The 18,634-nt window shown below is 55.0% G+C and overlaps 1 protein-coding gene across 1 annotated transcript; it reads left to right on the forward strand.

Annotated features, from left to right (window-relative positions):
• Nucleotides 1–2,139: 2,139 nt before the first annotated feature.
• On the forward strand, nt 2,140–4,030 carry LOC124231267 (oligodendrocyte transcription factor 2). The gene is made up of 2 exons (XM_046647952.1): nt 2,140–2,221; nt 2,988–4,030. Exon 2 carries the CDS (start codon nt 3,059–3,061, stop codon nt 4,028–4,030), a length of 972 nt encoding a protein of 323 aa, XP_046503908.1. The 5' UTR covers nt 2,140–2,221; nt 2,988–3,058.
• The last annotated feature ends 14,604 nt before the right edge of the window (nt 4,031–18,634 follow it).

Genomic DNA, 18,634 nt, shown 5'->3' on the forward strand with positions numbered 1-18,634 from the left:
AAAAAGGAACCGGGGCTCCGGGACACGCGTTCCCCGCTGGACTAACCCCAGCGGCTGCAACCCAGACGCGTACACGTTGCGCCTGCTGGTGTTTATTAGATGCAGTGGCGTGCGCACAAGTCCACGCCCCAGCTGGTGGCCCACAGCTCACAGCCTCATGAATGTCCTCACCGCCGGTGGCCGGGGAGTCTCAAAGAAATGATCCTTAAATATCTGAGTTCTTCCTGGTCCCCACCCCCTGTTCCCTGCGTTCTTCCATGTGACCGCTTCTCCTAATTGAGCGGCTATGGGTCATCCTCCGTAACGGTTGGACGACATATCTCCACGCTTCAGTTCTTCATGTTTTAAATACATATTTAATGGATGGCTGCAGAGCCAGCTGGAAAACACGCGGGTTGAAACATAATGCTCCAGAAGGCACGAGATTGAGGCGAAGGAGAGAGCCTGCTCGCCCGGGCTTTTCTAGCACAGACGGGATAGGGGGACCTAGCCAGGACCTGGAAGCCACAGCGGGGGTTTCCTTTTGTATTTGTTTATTTTGTAACTTTGCTCCTTGAAGGCGAATTCCTTACTACGCCTATGTGTCTATTTTTTAAGCCACACATGCAAATTAAAAGTTCTCAAAAAACGGTGGTAACCAGAAGATGATAACACTCCCATGGAGAGAGGGCCGCGGCTTGTGCGTGTGTGTGTGTGCGCGCGCGCGCACACACACACAGTATAAACGGCTGGAGTTCAGGATCTGCCAAAACAAACACTTCTGTCCGGGAAATGTATGCATGTGAGAAACTCAGCTGAGGGAAAAGGTTAACATCTGGGAAGACGGACAGCGGCTTCTAGATAAACAACCGCCAGCGCTGGCATGTCCAGTCCAGTCTGGGCTGCGCTGCAAAAGGTTAGCCATTTTTTCTGTAGGCTTGAGGCAGACCCAGACTCTCTATTTTCCCATCTGTAAAACGGGTAGATGCGTCGGTATCTCTGAACTACCTCAGTTATGCGCTTCTCCAGACCCGACTTAATTCCTCATGGCCAAGGGTTTCTGGGTTTGGGAGCCAGGCTGCTGTAAAATGTGACCGAACGCGGCCGCGAGTGTTTGGATCTCGCTGTCGGCCCATGGTGAGCAGAAGTTTTTGCCCTGACCTGAGACCTCTTTTTGCAGGCAAACCCACGTGCCCCCTACCCCATGGCGTGGTAATGACCACAAAGATGATGCTGAAAATACCATCATCCGGTTCCCGCGCTGGGAAGGGGGTTCTTAACTCTGGGCTCGCCTCTAGCGTGGTTACTGTATGAAAATAACTCGTTCCGGTGTCTACTCGAGTCATCTTCAACTTAATGAAGACTTGTGATTTCTTTCAAAACACCGTCCTGGAGTCGGTCTCCTGCTTCCTTCTCCTTCTTCCTCTGAAAACTCTGGCCCCAGCTGGGGGCGCTACCGGCCGCCCGACGAGCTGCGACAGCGGCCACCTAGACGCGCGCTTAGAGTGAGAAGAAAGTAGGAGCTTTGTGCCTGGTTATCCTTTCCTTTTGGGGCTCAAAATGCCCACAGTTGATGAAACCCATGATGTGGGGACAGGCGGCGAGAACCCAGAAAGAGCGAGAGGAAAAGCAAAGGAGGAGACTCTAGCCCCGGCTCCTGGGTCGCTAGGGTTATCCGCGCGCATCCCAAAAGATACGACTGCGTTGGGTATCAGGTTAGTCTGTCTGCAGAGCCCCTAGCCCACCCCATCTCCCAGCCTAACTCTGTGGTCACCGTATTTTTATAGAAGTGTGACAACGTTTCCTCTTTCCCTCGGTCCCAACCGCGCTCGGCTCTCTCTACTTCCCCCACGGGCCTGCCCTCCCCTACCCCCTCGCCCTCGGTCCCTCCTCCAGTCCCTCCCCAAGAATCTCCCGGCCGCGGGCCCCCATTGGCTGCGCGCGGGGAGGAGGCGTGTGCCGGGCCGGTCGAGTTTCATTGAGCGGAATTAGCCCGGATGACATCAGCTTCCCAGCCCCCCGGGCGGGCCCAGCTCATTGGCGCCGCGGCCCCTCCAGGACCCGCACATTGTTCCCCGCCCCCGCCTCGGCCACCGCCGCCGTAGCCGCCGCCACCGGGCTATAAAAACGGGCAGAGCGCCGAAAGGTGCGGATGCTTATTATAGACCGACGCGACATCAGCGCCCGGACCACGGTTCTCTGCTGCGGCTTTGGGGAACCAGCTCCTCTAATTGCATCCACAGTAAGTGTCCCCGCCCCCCAGCAGTCCCTGCCTGTATCCCAGGAACAGACGCCCCTTAACTCAGCTGCGACCCAGGAAGCTCTGATAGAGGGGGCTCCGATCCCGCCCCCACCAGTCAGTTCCCCTGAGCGGCTTCGCTGCTCTGACCCTCCCGACACTCATCGCAGCATCCCCTACGCCCGAAAGCGAGGAGTCGGGGCGACGACAGTTCCTTTTCCCCAAGTCCCGGTCAGCTGGCGAGCTCTCCGCGGTCCCCGACGCAGCTCATGGAATCTGGGCCCCGCGCGGGCGCTGCGAGCGTGTGTGCGCGTGTGTTTGCTCCGCGGTGTCGATGGAGATAAGGTGGATGCGTTTGAGGAACCAAATACTTCTCTGTTTAGATCTCCACCCTCCCCCCGCCCCCTCCAAAAAAAAACCATCGCTCGCTACTCTTCCAGTCCTGGAGATCCAGGCTTCCCATTCCTAACTGAAGGCATAAAACCTCTAGAATGCCACCCTCACTGAGGGGCATCCATACTCCCCGAAACAAAACCACCTGTGGAGGGGAGGCGACGGGGAGGGAAACAGAGAGACGACTTAAGCGTACCTGTGTACCGCTGGAAGGAAGGCCAGAGAGAGCGAGGTGGACACAGAGCGACCCGCCGCCGCGCCTGGACCCCGCGCTGCGGTGCAGACGGGAGCGGCTTTTCTCTCACCGACTTCGTGCCTCTCTCTATTGATCTCCATCGATCTCTGTCTCTCTCCTGTTTTTTTCTCTTCTCTGCAGGAGGTGTGCGTGGAAGCTCTGAGGGCCAAGGGAGGGAGGACTCAGCCAAAGCGCGACTATCCCTCGGGGCCATGGACTCGGACGCCAGCCTGGTGTCCAGCCGTCCGTCGTCGCCAGAGCCCGATGACCTTTTTCTGCCCGCCCGGAGTAAGGGCAGCGGCGGCAGCGGCTTTACGGGAGGCACCGTGTCTTCGTCCACGCCGAGCGACTGCCCGCCAGAGCTGAGCGCCGAGCTGCGTGGCGCCATGGGCACGGCGGGCGCGCACCCCGGGGACAAGCTGGGCGGCGGCGGCTTCAAGTCATCCTCGTCCAGCACCTCATCGTCCACGTCGTCGGCGGCCGCGTCGTCCACCAAGAAGGACAAGAAACAGATGACAGAGCCCGAGCTGCAGCAGCTGCGCCTCAAAATCAACAGCCGCGAGCGCAAGCGTATGCACGACCTCAACATCGCCATGGATGGGCTGCGCGAGGTCATGCCCTACGCGCACGGCCCGTCCGTGCGCAAGCTCTCCAAGATCGCCACGCTGCTGCTGGCGCGCAACTACATCCTCATGCTCACCAACTCGCTGGAGGAGATGAAGCGGCTGGTGAGCGAGATCTACGGCGGCCACCACGCCGGCTTCCACCCGTCGGCCTGCGGCGGCCTGGCGCACTCAGCGCCCCTGCCCGCCGCCACGGCGCACCCCGCGGCCGCCGCGCACGCCGCGCACCACCCAGCTGTGCACCATCCCATCCTGCCTCCGGCCGCCGCCGCTGCCGCCGCTGCTGCCGCCGCCGCCGCGGTGTCCAGCGCCTCCCTGCCCGGCTCCGGGTTGTCGTCGGTCGGCTCCATTCGGCCCCCGCACGGCCTGCTCAAGTCTCCGTCGGCAGCGGCGGCGGCCCCGCTGGGGGGCGGAGGCGGCGGCAGCGGGGGCAGCGGCGGCTTCCAGCACTGGGGCGGTATGCCCTGCCCCTGCAGCATGTGTCAGGTGCCACCGCCGCACCACCACGTGTCGGCCATGGGCACCGGCAGCCTGCCGCGCCTCACCTCCGACGCTAAGTGAGCGGGCCCGCGCCGGCGCGTTCTGGCGAGCAGGGGTGCCCAGAGGCCGCGGGGGAAGCAAGGACCGGCCGGCGCTGCGGTCTGGGAACTCAGTTCCGAGGAGGAGCGCAGGACCATGGGCTGGGGTGGGGGGCGATGGTGAGGACTCCAGCGCCGGGGAAGCTAAGCAACTGGGGCGCGCGCTGAACAGTGCGGAGGGAGAGGGGCGTTCGCTCCCGGACCTGGTCCAGCCCTCTCTGGCTTTAAACAGCGCTGGTCCGGTAGACACCATTTATAAGAAGGCACCGCTGCGTGCATCCCTCCCTCGACCCTCTCCCCCACAAAAAAGATGATCCTATAAACTGTGGTTTCCCCGTGAACAAGGTCGCATTCGGCGCGGGCAGCACTAGGTTACAGTGGGGCGGGGGGCAGGGAGGAGAGCATTGAGGACTTCCTCTCCTCGCTCCTTCCTTGGCGGGTGGGAGACTCGCGGGAGCCGCCCTCCAGGAGCGGCGGTCTGGCCTCTCCCTCAAGGGTCGTCCCTGGCCCAGGGCCAGGGACAGCGAGTTATTTGGAAGCTGGCATTCGGTACCAGAAGCATTTAGGGTCGTGTCGGATCTCGATAGCTGGGTAAACCCACAACCGTCTGAGAACTGTTGCCGTTCCTCCCTGTCGCTCCAATTGGTTTGGGGGTTTGTGGTTTTCCGATAGTCTGGATAATCTGTCGATGTTCCTTTGTCAACAGCATGAGCAAGCTTTATAGACGGTCAGAGTAGAACCACTTGTGGATTGGAATAACCTAAAACTGTCGACTTTGGGGGCGGGTGGTTTTTAGTTATTTTAAAATAGACTCTCTCCCCCCTTCCCCATTCTTTCCGTCTCTGAGCACGAAATGATTTGGTTTCTTACCCGATTGGGGCAGTCGTTTTGGTACCTGAGGGTTTGCCGGAACTCACAGGCTGTTGCCGTGAATCCAGCTTGGGTTATTTGTGGGTTCTCTTGGCTTTTTAAAGTTTTCTTTCTTGGGTGTGTAAATATAATATCCATGATGAGGTAAGTGCGTGCGGCTAAGCTTTGCTCACGTGACTGCCAGCCCCACCGGAGTCTAAGCTGGGTTTCCTCTATTTCGGTTTCTTTTTGCCAAGTTTAACACAAATGACAAACTCCTCCACGTGCTTCCTGCGTCCGCAGAAACGCCTCGGCGCTACCCGAGTTGCAATATGGGCTCCTCAGCGTCTGCCAAGTAACATCTCTCCTCTGAACGCAGACCCTCGCAGAGAGTGTATCATCTGTTTTATTTTTGTAAAAAGAAAAAAAGTGCTAAATAATATTTATTACTTGTTTGGTTGCAAAAACGAAATAAATGATCGAGTGTTGAGATTTTAAATAAAATCTAAAGTCGGGTGTCTTCCAGCCGTATGGTTGGGTGGGGGTGCGGGGAGCCATCCCGAGAAGGGAGTTCAGTACTCCATCCCTTGGAGCCGGATTTGGGGACCATTCCGCTGGTTTCATCCCGGAGAAAAATAGTTTGACTATTCTCCTTCTCCCGCCACCCCCCCCCCACCCCCCCAAACACACTTACGTTCTCTTTAAGACACATTTTGAGCACATCCTCCGGGGGTTCTCACAACTCGCTTGTTCTTACTTTTATTTTCCGACGCCCAATCCGAAACTCCTTTTCCCCTCGGTTGAGGGTTGAGTTCGCTGAAAGTGAAAAGTTCCCTCCCAGCGCGCGGAACTTTGGGCCGGGGGGCGAGGGCCGTGCCTTCGGGTGGGGTCCCGCCGCTCAGCCCCCTGCCTGCCAGGACTTTATCTTCTTGCTCCTCGGAGGCGATCGCCCGCCCCCATCCTGCCCGGCGGCTTCCCTTGGTTTCAGCTGCGGACCAGCCACGTGGGGCCCGGGCTGCGGCGCCACCGCGTTCGGGGCAAAGCGCTGCGGGAGCGTTGGGCGCAGGATCCACTAACCCTTCGCTCCCTTCCCTGCTCGATGCACGACCCTCCCCGGGCGCCCACTTGGGCCTTGACGTGCAAGGTGTCAGGTGCTGGGAACGGTCACCCAGAGCGAGATTCTCAGGAGCCGTGCTTCGGCCTCCATGCTCTGCCCCGGGGCCACCGCTTGTCTCCTCGCGGCCACTGGGCTCCTCATAATCCAAAATTGCAATATAAATTTAGCACGTGGCTCTTAAGAGAGATTCTGGGTAAAAATTAAAAAGCTTCGGCCTTTCGGGTCAAGGAGGAGGACAGACCACGTTGCCGCCTTCCAGCCCGCGGGCTTACGGGAGATGCAGTCCCTTGAAAGCCGCGACTGGTGCGGGCGCAGTAGACCGGTCCTCCGACCCTGGGCTCTCTCGCCGACCACGTCTTCGGTAGTCACCGGTGAAAGGTCCCTGCACCTGGGGCACCTGGGGATGGAGAAGGTTTCCCTAGTCGGAACCCCATTTCTTGAGGTCGGCCCCTGACCCGGCGCCAGCGGACTCCCCTTGCCCAGGACTGAGGGCGGCCCCATCCCCTAGGGCGGGGACAGGTGGTGCCGGGTCCTCCAGGAGGTAGTGTCGGGCTGCTGGCCAGAACAGCAGGCGCCCAGGGATCCGAGGCTGCAGGCCTCGAATGGGCTTCGCTTTTCACCGAAAGCTGGGAAAAGGCCGAGCGGCTGGGGACGGGTGAGGAACGGGACAGGGACCCGAGCTGCACTGGCGAATCAAAGAAGAGGGTAGGGCAGTATCTAGTAGCTTTTATTTCGAAGTCCCATTTGAAACGAAATGTGTTAAGAATTCAAAACTGGGTCCAACTGCAGACACAGAGGGACGCGAAGAAGCTGGAACTCGGAAGGGTGGGAGCTGAGAACCAGCATGGTGGGGCCGGGGTCTCGGTGGTAGTCGCGGTTTCCTGTACCCACCGTCAGGCTGGCGTGTGCGGGCTAGGGCTCCGGCGTCTGCAGAGAGGGGCAGCTGTTGAAATAAATCAAGTCTTCCTCCCGCCCCGGTACCCAAGCTCTCGGCCGGCATCCAACCGCCCGGCAGGCCAGATCTGGGCCCCCAAGGAAGGAGGGACTAGATCCAACCAGGCTCCGGGCCCTTTCCGGAGCCACCCGCCTAAACTGCGTGCCCAGCCAGGGATCTCGGCCACCACGTGCGAGAGCGGAGCGTCCTTGGACGCCAAGCAGGCACACAGAGGCGCACACGAGCGCGCGCATGGCCACCCAGAGCAGGTGGCTCCTCGCCGGGGGTGGCCCTAGACTGGCGGGGGCGGGGTGAGGGGCTCAGGCCAGCGTCTGGGCTTCTGAGTAGAGCCTGAGAAGGTGTTCTGCAGCTACTCTGACTTCCCGAGGGCCCTTAATTGGGGGCGGGCCCCCTACTGAGAGAGGGGAAGGGAAAGGGAGGTAGCGAGCAGTCCTGGGCAGAGCGGTCTGCAGGACCTGGCATGGCGGTCCCTGTCCTGGGAGCGTCAGTCCAGAGGTTGTCTGGAGCGCTGGGCCGCAGCTTAGCTTCTCCACCTCCCACGTGGCCCTCACGGTTCCCCAGCTTTTAGCCGCCTAGCCCAGGGACTTCGATCACTAACCCCATGGTCTCTGAGATTCTTCCTCCTGCCCTTTCCCCTAAGAACTCAGCTAAGGCGATGTTGGGGAGCAGAGCCCTCCCCCTTCTCTGTGCCCCAGCGCAGTGTCCTCAGGTGCCTCTCCCCCTTACTGGGCAGGAGTCACAGAAAATGATGATTCCCTGGATATGGTGCTGGAGGACTGGCCAGAGCCCCTTGGGTGCTGTAGGGCGCCTCTGGCACCCGTAGAGTTGGATCTCCGCATCCCAGAGACAGGCAGTGAGCAGCGGAGCCAGGCAAACCCTCAGACCTAACGGGCATCCCACGGGGGGAACATGTTGCTGAGAACTGACGATGTCACACTGCCAGCAAGGCCCGTGTGCTGTAGGAAGACCAACATACCAGGGACACAGATGGCATCTGGGACTGGGGCAGCCCCGTAGGCAGGACCTGTCCTTCTCATTGCCAGACGGAAACCAGAAGAGCTCCAGGGCCAAGGCATTTGGGTTTTAAGGCCCCTGGACACTCTCAGTGCTGGAAAAATTTCTGTCTTCCTCCCTTTAGAGCAGAATCCACTTAGCAATCCATGTGAACTCCTACTGTTAAGTAAACACCTTGATGTCCCTGAGAAGTTCAACTAAGGCATGTGATTCCCCCTATACAAAAAGCCCCACCTCGCATTTTATGTTCTCTTTTATTACAGACTTTGGACCAAGTTTCCTGTCCCCACACAAGTGTCTCAGGTACAGTAGGGTCTTGAGACCTTACACCAAGGGTCTCAAGACACCTTGCTGGTAACAAGCCCCTCATTGTCTTTGCCAACCTGTAAGGGAGGCCAGCATCAGGCCTGGCCGTCCTGAGGGTAAGAGGTTGCTGCACTGAATGTCACCCTGGCCGGGCAGAGGGAGCGTGGAACAGCATGGGTTGGCATGCCACTCCTGGGTTTGGAGGCTGCAGACAGCCCATAGGCTAGAGCCCTGGGGCTAAGCCCCCCACTCCTTGTCAGGGTGATGGGCCATCCTAGGCAGGGCAGAGAGGGGATCACTTGCTCCCTCACAAACCTACTCCCTGTCTCTCTTTTAGGGACCGCATTATTGCCCTTTGACTGCGAAGTCCTGCCTGGTTATGGGGGTAGGGGACAGGTGTGGAGCAGGGGCTGCAGTGAAGAACAGATGCGGCAGACCTGGGAGCAAGGAGGCAGCTCCAGGCTGGCCTCCAGGGAGCTCAGGATGCTAATAATAGGTGGAGGAGGCTGGAAGAGGAGGCACCAACATTAAGCGAAGGCTAGGCGTATAAGGGCACCGCACTGAGAGCTTTACCTGTGTTATTAATGCATTCAGTTCTCACAGTAACCCACTGAGGATGGTGCAATTATTCCATTTTACAGGTGAGGAAACTGAGGCACAGAGAGGGTAAGTGATTCGCTCAGGGGCACAGCCAGTAAATAGAGGTGGCAAGGTTGTAATCCGGGAGTCTGGCTCCAGAGCCCGCGTCGGGGAGGTCGCCCCACCCCCACTCAGGTCCCCCTCGCCTCCCTCGCCCCACCCCCACCCCAGAGCCGGGCTCTGGGTCAGCAGTCCGTCAGGAATCCTCGGAGCTCCCGCGCTGCCCCCCGCCCCCTACGCCCCAGCCCCCTTAGATGACGCTCCTAACGCTCACCCTGCGCGCCTCACCCCATCTGTCCCTGACGCCCCCATCTGGGTGGCGGGAGGTGCAGAAAGGCTTTGGCAATTAGCGGGCTGGGGTGGGCGCGCGGCGCGGGCCGGGGAAGGGCCAGAGCGGGTGAGCCCAGGCGGCCCCTCATTAGGGCGGCCGGCGGCGCCGCGAGGGACTGTCGTTCATGCCGGCACAGCTGCCGTCCCCGCCGGCCCTCGGACCGCATCCCTGCCCCGTTGTGCAGTACACACCCGGTGCAGTTACTCGGAAAGGAGACGCAAACTGAAACTGCTGCGGGGGCCGGTCCGGGTGCAGGACAACCCGAGGCAGCGGCGGGAGCCCGGCGAGCTGGGAGCGCGCGCTCTCCTCCCCGCGGGTTTCGGGCCCCACTTTATGCCACGCTGAGAGCCCCACAGACACGCAGGTGGGCCGGATAGGCCCGCGGGCTTCCAGTTTGCAACTCCTTAAAGTGGCGCGGTTGACCACGACGACCTAACCGGGCGCTGGGTTTGGAAGCTGCGTCTTTCTTTGGGGTCCTCGGGCCGCCACGGGAACGGACTTTCTCAGTGAACTCGCGACGAGCAGTGTTCAGACGTTCCCTTCGCTCCTTGCTTCCAGGATCCCGCGCAGGAAAAACGCTGGTGGACGCGGTCCACACCGCCCCTCCCCGGGTCCACCCCGCTCTCCAGGGGCCCCAGCGCGGCTGCACCAGCCGGAATTGAAGCGGCTGCCTTGGACCGCGCGCGCGGCTTTCCTTTGGGGAGCTTTTATTCCGCGGCGGTGGCATGGCCCTTGAGTCCCCTGGTTGTGGGAACGGTTGGGGTTCCCCAAGAAGAAAGCACTCAGAACCGGCCAGAGACGCCTAAGTTCGCGTGGGAGCCAAAGAGCATCCCCGGGGATCCTGCGAGCCCGCGGTCACCGGCTGGGTGCACGCACCGGAGTCCATACACCGGAGTCCGCGCCCGGGCTCATGTACCCGGGCTCACGCATCCGAATTCGCGCTCACGAGTCCATGAGGATGAGCGAGCCTCGGGCCTCGAGGCAGCGGCCTCGGTCTGGAAGCCCTCGGGCCCTGCTGAGCCCTGGATGCTGGATGTGCCAGCGGGCAGCTGGGTTTGCCGCTTCCCGCCTCGGCTGACCTGAGAGCTGGGAATCTATCCCCGTCCTGGTGCTTCTAGGTCTTGTAGGCCTGGGCCTGCTGCCTTCCCTCCGCCGTCCTCCCAGCCCAGCGCGGCGCTCTGAGTCCTTGGCTGTCCAGGGCCAAGTCCTGGAGCCCGGAGCAAGGGCCAGCCGCGAAACACTGCAGAGGGGCCAGAAACAGGACCACGAGCAATTCGCTGCCTCTTCATCCTCAAATCTTCTGGGCAGTAGAGGCTGTCACAGGGCTGGAGAGGCCTCTCAGAAGCTCCGTGGGCTCTCTCTGAGCCTCAGTTTCCTCCCCTGTAGAAGGGTGCCAGGCTGGGCCATCATCATCGGCTCAGGCTCAGGCTCAGGCTCAAGCTCTGGATCTGGGTCCACCTCCCAGCAGAGGTCCTGGGAGCCCCTGGCCCACAGGGAGGGTGCAATGGGTGAAAACAACTCCCCTTGGTATTCCACGTGTGCGGCAATGCAATTAACAGCCTCTGCTTCAGCCGAGTGTAGACAATTCTGGAAGTGACTACTGTCTTGGTTGGGAGGCTCCCCCAAGGTAGAAACTGGCTTGGAGGCCCTTGTATCCAGATGTGCCTGCAAATGTAAATCTCAGAAGACTGGACGGATGGCGCAGTGGGAGTGAATGGAGGACTCTGGGAGGGAGGAGGTTTCCAGAGTGTGGTGATGGAGACAGGAGTGTGAGTCACCTGGGAATCACACACTGATGGGGGACATCAAGGCCTAGAGACTGGGGGACATTTTTGTTTCTTCCCAGGGCAGCTGGATCCTGAGTTGGGCCCCAACACTACGGAGAGCCAGGTTACCAGACCTCCCAGCCCCTCTGTATCTCTTCTCATGTCGGGAGAATAAGGAATAACAGTACCTGACAATTGTGTTACTCCAGGATTAAATGAAACATCCCAGGACTCACCTCCTGAATGGATGCTCTGGGCTCAGGGGCCTGGCTGGAGGGTGGCTGCTGCCAGGTCTGGACCCTCAAATATGAGCTTGGGCCCCCAAGAAACAGCCATGAATATGTAAGTCATGGGGGGGTGAGCACCATGGAGACCGTGATTGGGCTGATGAGTATGGGGCAGCGTTCTACCTTGACTGGGTTCCACCTGCTCTGTGACCTTGAACAAGAGACATTTCTGAGCCTTAGCTTCCCTGTCTGCAAAATGGCCGTGATGCTAGTACCATCTTCCCAGGGCATTAGGTTTGAAAGGGAGAACCTGGGCCCTGGGTGGGGCACACGGGGCATGCCCAATGGGGTGTGCCTGGCTGCTAGGGTGTCATCTCACTGAATCTTCGGGGAGGTCCTAGGAGGTGGGGTCGCTGTTATCCTGGATCACATGACCTGCCCTACAGCATGTCGAGGTGGTCTGTATGCCTCAGGACCTCAGGAGAGGCCTGGAAGTGTCCCTGAGCTCTCTACACAGAGTGCAATTCCCAATACCCCCAATGCAGCGTGAGGCCCTCCCTCCCACCTTCACGTGCCCCAGGGTGCCTGGTAAAAGGCCTGGCATGCAGTCTGTCCTCAGTGAAGAGTGTTTGCATTTTGCAATGGAGAAGGGCTCACTCTCCACAGAGAAACCAGAACTGGGTCCTTTTAAGGGCGAGAGCCAGGCTCACAGAGGAATGAATTGAAGGAAAAGTTGCCTTTGAAGCCAAGACTCCAATCTCACAGTGCTCTCCCCTCCCTCTTGGGGAGAGCCCTCTCTCTCAGAGCCAGGCCTGCTGGTCCCTCCCTCTGTGCCACTCAGATGCCCAGTGCAGGGGTCTGCTGGAAGGCTAAGGATTCCTCCTGCTCTAGAATGGCGGCTGAGAGTCACAGGGGGAACTCTTGTGGTGGGGCCTCTTGGGAGTTGGCTGGGGGCTGCCCATCACTCCCGGCTCTGAGCTCACCCAGCCCTTCAGGCCAATGCAGCTAAGGAAGACACCGGAGTACTGAGTACCGCTCCGCACCTCCAGGACAGGAAGGAAGTGACTTAGTGCAGCCCAGGCGCTGGCCAAGGACTGTGGCAGGGGCAGGGGACGCAGAAAGCTGTTAAGCCAAAATGACCTGCACAGCCAGGAGCCGCCCCTCCTCCCAGGCCTTACCGGTTTCTGCCCCTCTCCTTCCGAACGTCCCCTCCACTAGGGGGGACGAACAGGGGCCCCCCAACCATCAGCAGATCTGCTTGTCTTCACCCCATGTTTTTTTGCATTTAACCCATCAGCTCCTCCTACTCATTCACTTTTTTTGGTTTGTTTTGAGGCGAAATTCACATAACATAGAATTAACCATTTTACATTGAACAATTCAGTGGCATTGACAATGTCATACAACTGTCTCCTCTATCTAGTTCCAAAACACTTTTATCACCCCAAAGAAAACTCTGTGCCCATTAAGCAATTATCCGCCCCCCGCCCCAAGCAACCACACATCTGCTTTCTTTCTCTACAGATTTCCCTATTCTGTACATTTCATATAAATAGAATCATACAATAGATGACTTTTGTGTCTGGTGTCTTTCACTTAGCATAATGTTTCTGAGGTTCATCCATGTTGTAGCATGTGTCAGTACTTCATTCCTTTTTAAGGCTGAGTAATAGTCCTTTATAGGCATGTACCATATTTTGTTAATCTGTTCATCTATTCATAGTCTCATTCACTTCTGAGTAACTCCTCAAGTCCTTGCATGTGACCTACCATGGAGAAAAGAGGTCTGTGCTAGGAGTTTAAAAAACTAGGTCTCTGAGCAGGCTGGGTATTCTAAGGCAAGTTGCTTGACCTTTCTGGGCCTCATTCTACTCATCTGTAAAGTGAAAAGTTTGGCAAAGCCATTCCAAGTTGTAGTCCTTTGTGACTTTTCACAGCTCTGAAGTCCTTCCTGCCACTCACAGAAAGAAGCCCAATGCCCTTCCTGGCAGCCACAACCCTGTGTCAAGGACCTTATTACAGTGCATGCCCTGGGGCTTGCACAGGGTCTCCGGTGGATCAGGCCCCCATTAACAAGTCCATCCCTCTGGATCTTAAAGACGCCAAATCTTAGTGAGAAGCTGGCTGAGGCAGGTTATGCTTTGTGCGTTATTCCCTTACTAAATATCCAGCCAGATTCTCATCAATTGTGATGAAATGGCCTACCTGCTTGTAGCAGGACATACAGGCCCTCAGTATGAGATAGTTAAGGGTCACATTTTAAGAAGTGGACATTAAACTAGATTGTGAGGATTCAACACCAATAGGAGAGAACGTCCAAATTGATCTCCTGATTCCTATAATCTTGATCTTTCATTCAACACACATTGACCACCCTGTCATCCCATCGCTTGGTTTGGGTGGGTTGGAGACATACAGAGAAACAGAGTTAAGAAATATGCTTTTTCTCTGAGACCTACCCTGACCGGACAGGGGTGGTCAACTGATCTTTTCCAATTGGATTTGAACTCAGTGGGGAGGGGACCTCAGTGCAGGGGAGGTACCATTATCTCAAGGATGTTTTACAGCTCTTTTTGGAATATGGAAGTTCAGTAAATTAAGACAATAATTTCACCTCCTTCCCTTTCAGTCCTCCAACTTTAATCTGGCACTTTCGATCTTCTTCCTCTACTCACTTCTCTTTTCCCTATACTATATTTTTTAATTTATTAATTTCATTGTTTATTGTCTGTCTTCCCCAGTGGAATAAGCTCCATGAGGCAGAGATCTTTGATCATCCAGCTCACTGATGTAAACACTGCCTAGTCATAGTAAGTGCTCAATAAAAATTCAGTGAATGAATGCATGAGTGGAATGAATGCATACGGATGATTTTTGCCACGAAGCCCTTTTGTCACTAGATCGGAAGAGGCATGAAGCTTCACGGGCACTCGCACACAATAAAACACAAGCAAAATAGGATCTTGTGAAAAGTGCAGTGTTGAACTCTCTCTACTTCCAAAAATTGCTTTTTAAAAAAAACACCTAAGTCTTAGAGTCTGGTCTTGTATTACCCTGGGGTGGGGGGCAAATAAAGGGTTTTCTGAAATAATTTATCAGTCAGGATTGAGAAATTTGCTAAAGCTGCAACATTTAATAAATTGACTAAAGCTGTAACATTTAACAAACTTACTAAAACTGTAACATTCTCCATTGCTTCCTTGAGCCCCTTGGGTTAGTTTTTGAGCACAATTAGGATCCAGACCTTGAGGCCTAAGACTGACCTTAAAATTAAATGGGTTCCTAGTGGGACAATTTGTTCTAATCCTTTGGGAAGCAAACTCCTTGGGTTAAAAAAAAAAAGACAAATATTCAATTTGATCAATCTTTCCAATGGGAGCATGTCTGAAAGAGGAAAAGTCTTTCCTGGCAAATTAGCAGCTCCCACAAACCATCCATGTCAATGTCACAAACAGAATGAGGACATCCTGGAGGGGGTGGGAGGGTGGCTGCAATTTTTCAATTCAGACAGGCCAGCGCAAACGTTAACATTAAATATCCTAAGGAAAAAAAAAATCCTCAGTGGTTGTATTTATCCCGAATGCAAAACTGTCCCCTTTGTTGAGGTCCACTGAACTAACTCAGCCGGGAGAACAATGTCGAGTCTGCTGGCGGGCCATGTGCTAATGTGCTCATGCATTACAGGCCGCAACAGATGGCTGTGAGAACACTTGGCCGGCGCCTGCCTGGGTCAGGACACAGAGCCCAAAGCCTGCTTCCCAGTTCTGTCCAGTTATCAAAACACTGCGTCTTTTTGGAGAGATGATGGTTGTCCAGGGGGAGGCAGGCAGTGTCCGTTCTGCACATGTGGGGCATCTTGCGAGAGCAAAGGTGCAGAATAATTATTGGGGGTTGGTTTGAATCATGTTGCAGAACTGAAAAGTATTTTCCTACAATTGAAAGTCAGAAAAAGGGAGACACATGCTCTGTTGTTCCAACGTGTTAGCTCATGGGGTTGCTCACCTTTCTAATCTTCTCCTATGCCCAGGATTTGGTGTTTTGGGTGTGGTTCTAATTTCTTTCCTCTTCCTTCTGAGGAATCTGTCTTCTATCCTTCCCCACATCTCAGTGAATCACTGGGGAGAGAAACTAACCCCACCCCCAAAACAAAACAAAAGTCAGCTTTTTGCAACCACAAAGGGAGACTCCAGAGAAAGTCCTTTGGAAACATTACTTAAGTGTTATGCACAGCCTCCTCTAATGTCCATCCCTGCGTTCCTACAAATGAGAAGAAAACCCACATTAGCCATCACCATTGCTCTTCCCATCCCCACCTTGAAGCAAAGGTTCAGGCAGGTTGGGCTGGGCCAGCAGCTCGAGGCTCCCATGGGAGAGGGGACAGGAGGGTCAGTGGCCGTCTTTATGTTTCTCCACCCCCAGAGCCAGGCTGAGCTGCCCAGGCAGCCCTGCCCACTTTTGCTCATGTCCCCAGAGCTGGGCATTCAGACTCACTTGAAGCAATGCCTCCTGGGATAAAAGCAGCTCAGGGAGGCAGCACATCTGAGATGTCACCCTAGATGCACACATGGGCAGAGAAGCACCAGCCACATAGAAAGGACTATAAACCGTTTGCTCTGACTCTCTGAAACAGTCAAGCAGGCTCACCCCCTGTCATTTGGTCTTCAAAGTCAGTCTAAGTTTCATGGTGTTCAGGGGTAAAACAGGGCAGCTGGCAGGTACCCCAACCTCTCCCCACCAGCTCTCTGCACTGCTCCACATTCCTGCTGTTAATGCCACCCTTTGTTAAGTGTGATGTCTCCAGAAAGTCCGATAAAAATGCCCATTGCCTGGGAGGGAATACACAGCAAGTCATTAGTACAGGTCAGTCTATAAAGTATTACTGATAACACCAAGTAGGATCCCGAGAGCCTGGGACAGGTGAATTCTACCTGGAAGGGAAGCAGGGGAGGCCAAGAAATGAGACTACAGGGACAGTGCCATACAGGTCAGAAGTAGGCTTTGGGGAGGGGCATTGAAGGGTACATTAGTTAGGATATAGGTTAGGTGCAAGAACCAAGAAAGCTCCAAGACAGTGGCTTAGATAAAGCTAAGGTCTTGGGGGTGTGGTCCAGGGCTGGTCTGAAGGCTTGATGGTATTGAGGACCCAGGTTCCTTCCCCATTGTGGCTCTGCCCTCTTTGACACCCATCTGTGGCCTGTCTGTGGCCAAGGTGACAGCTCCAAGCCCTGCCATCAAGACCATATTCTAGGAAGTGGGAATGAGGAAGGAATGGGCCCTCGCCTCCCCTTTATATACAGAAGTGGCATACATCACTTCTGCTCATTTTCTCTAGGGCAGAACTTAGTCGTATGGTCACATCTAACTGCATAGGAGGTTGGAAAATGTGGCCTTGACCTGGGTGGCTATGTGCTCACTAAACCTCCTATTACTAATAAAGGGAGAGCAGATATTGGGGGACAAGAAGGGGTCCATGTCACACAAAGCTGAAGAAGGAAAGTCCCACTCAAAGAGCTGGGCATCCACAGCATCTGGTTCACCGTGTGCACCTGACAAATGTTTGCTGCGGACCAAACACAGGCTGAAATCTGTTTTCTAATGGAAAGGGAATGAACATCCACATGAGTGGTGGCAATTTTTAAATAAAAATAGTAAATTTCATAGCACCTGCTGGTTTGTAGGGCCTCTTATATTTTATATTCATTGCCTCATTTAAAATGAGAAGCCAGTGAAATGCACGTTATCTCCATTTCACAGTTGAGGAAGTGGCGGGTCTTGGGCTGGGCCAGCTCACACAGTAGTAAAGGGGGGAGCTCAGACTCTCTTCACCCCATCAGGTGGACTGGACAAGCTCCAATATTGGACAAGTCCAATAGAACTTTCTGCAATGATGGGAATGTTCTCTATCTGTACTGTCCAATTTGGTAGCCATTAGCTGCAGGTGGTCATGGAGCACTTGACAAGTGGCCAGGGTGACTGAGGAACTCAATTTTAAATTTTATTTAATTTTAATTTAAATAGCCACACGCGGCTAGTGGCTATGCAGCTCTAGAACAAGAGGCCACAGGATGCTCTGGGTAGTCAGACCTCACAAGGCGCATCACCAATCATTGTATTTCCCATACCCAAACCAATACAATATGGCCATGTCCAAAATGCAGAGTTTCCTCAAAATCAGCAGTATGTCTTTTACTCCACAACATTATTTGCATTGATTCTATTAGCAGGAAAAACCATCATTCAGTAGCAGTCAAGTTCATCATATTTTGGAAGGATCACAAAGTTGGAAATGTTGGCCAATTTGTCATAGACATTCAAGACAGTGGTCTTGCATCACCCCTCTCCATCTTTCCTCTCTCCCTGTACCTACCTTGAACCTACCCACAGCTCTGCTACTTTCCTTCCTCTTTCATAAAATTCATTTCCCTTTTCATTTTAGCCTCCCATCTAAATCAAGAACACTAATACCTTGTGCGTAATCAAGAAAAGCACATAATGTTTCCTCTGCTGACATCCTTAAGTTGTTCACATTTCTCCCCTCACTCAAATAAGTGAAGATTTGGGTTTCAAAGTCTTTGATTTAGAAGGTATGCCTACCAGCTATAAAAACTTTTCCATGGTTATGGACAACCCTCTGGAAGGCTCTTTAATTCTCCCAAGATCGATTACAGATAAACATATTCTTTGGGGAGGGAAGACAGACTTTGCACAACCCCAACTGGAAAGGTGCTATTGGGTCAATAAGATGTTGGCTACTCCACTCAGGGTTTCTCAGTGTGACACTATTACACTTTGGGCTGGATAATGCTCTGTCATGGGGGGCTGTCCTGTGTGATGTAGGATGCTTATCAGTCTCCCTGGCCTCTTCTCATTAGATCCCAGTAGCATCCTACCCCCATTGGAACAACCAAAAATGTCTCTAGACATTGCCGAATGTCCCCTGGGGGACAAAAGTGCCCTCAGTTGAGAGCCCCTGCTCTTCTTCCATTTAGCACTCACCTTGTAAGCTCCAAAAAGAGAGCAGAAGAGGAAAAAGCCACTCAAGGCCATATATTTTGACCTGAACCCTTAATTGTCCTAAACCACTTTGTTATTCAGAGTTCCCATCAGTGAGGGACGTTTGCCCCAAACTCCAAGAAATGAGAAGAGTGGAAGGCATGGTGATTTTGCCTAGACATCTCTGGAATGTTTTTTGGGAACCAAGAAAGTTACATCCAAAACTGTGAGGCGTTTGACTCATTTGGTTTCCTACATGGGAACTGCTTAAAATTAAGGGACAATCCACGACGATGTGACCGATGAAGCGTAGACCGAATTCAGTGAAGCTCCAATAACAAAAGTGCACGCTGATTGGGCCCTTGCTATTACATGCTAGGCATTGTTCCA

The sequence above is a fragment of the Equus quagga genome, chromosome 21 (assembly GCF_021613505.1).
Source record: "Equus quagga isolate Etosha38 chromosome 21, UCLA_HA_Equagga_1.0, whole genome shotgun sequence".
NCBI classification, from domain to species: domain Eukaryota; kingdom Metazoa; phylum Chordata; class Mammalia; order Perissodactyla; family Equidae; genus Equus; species Equus quagga.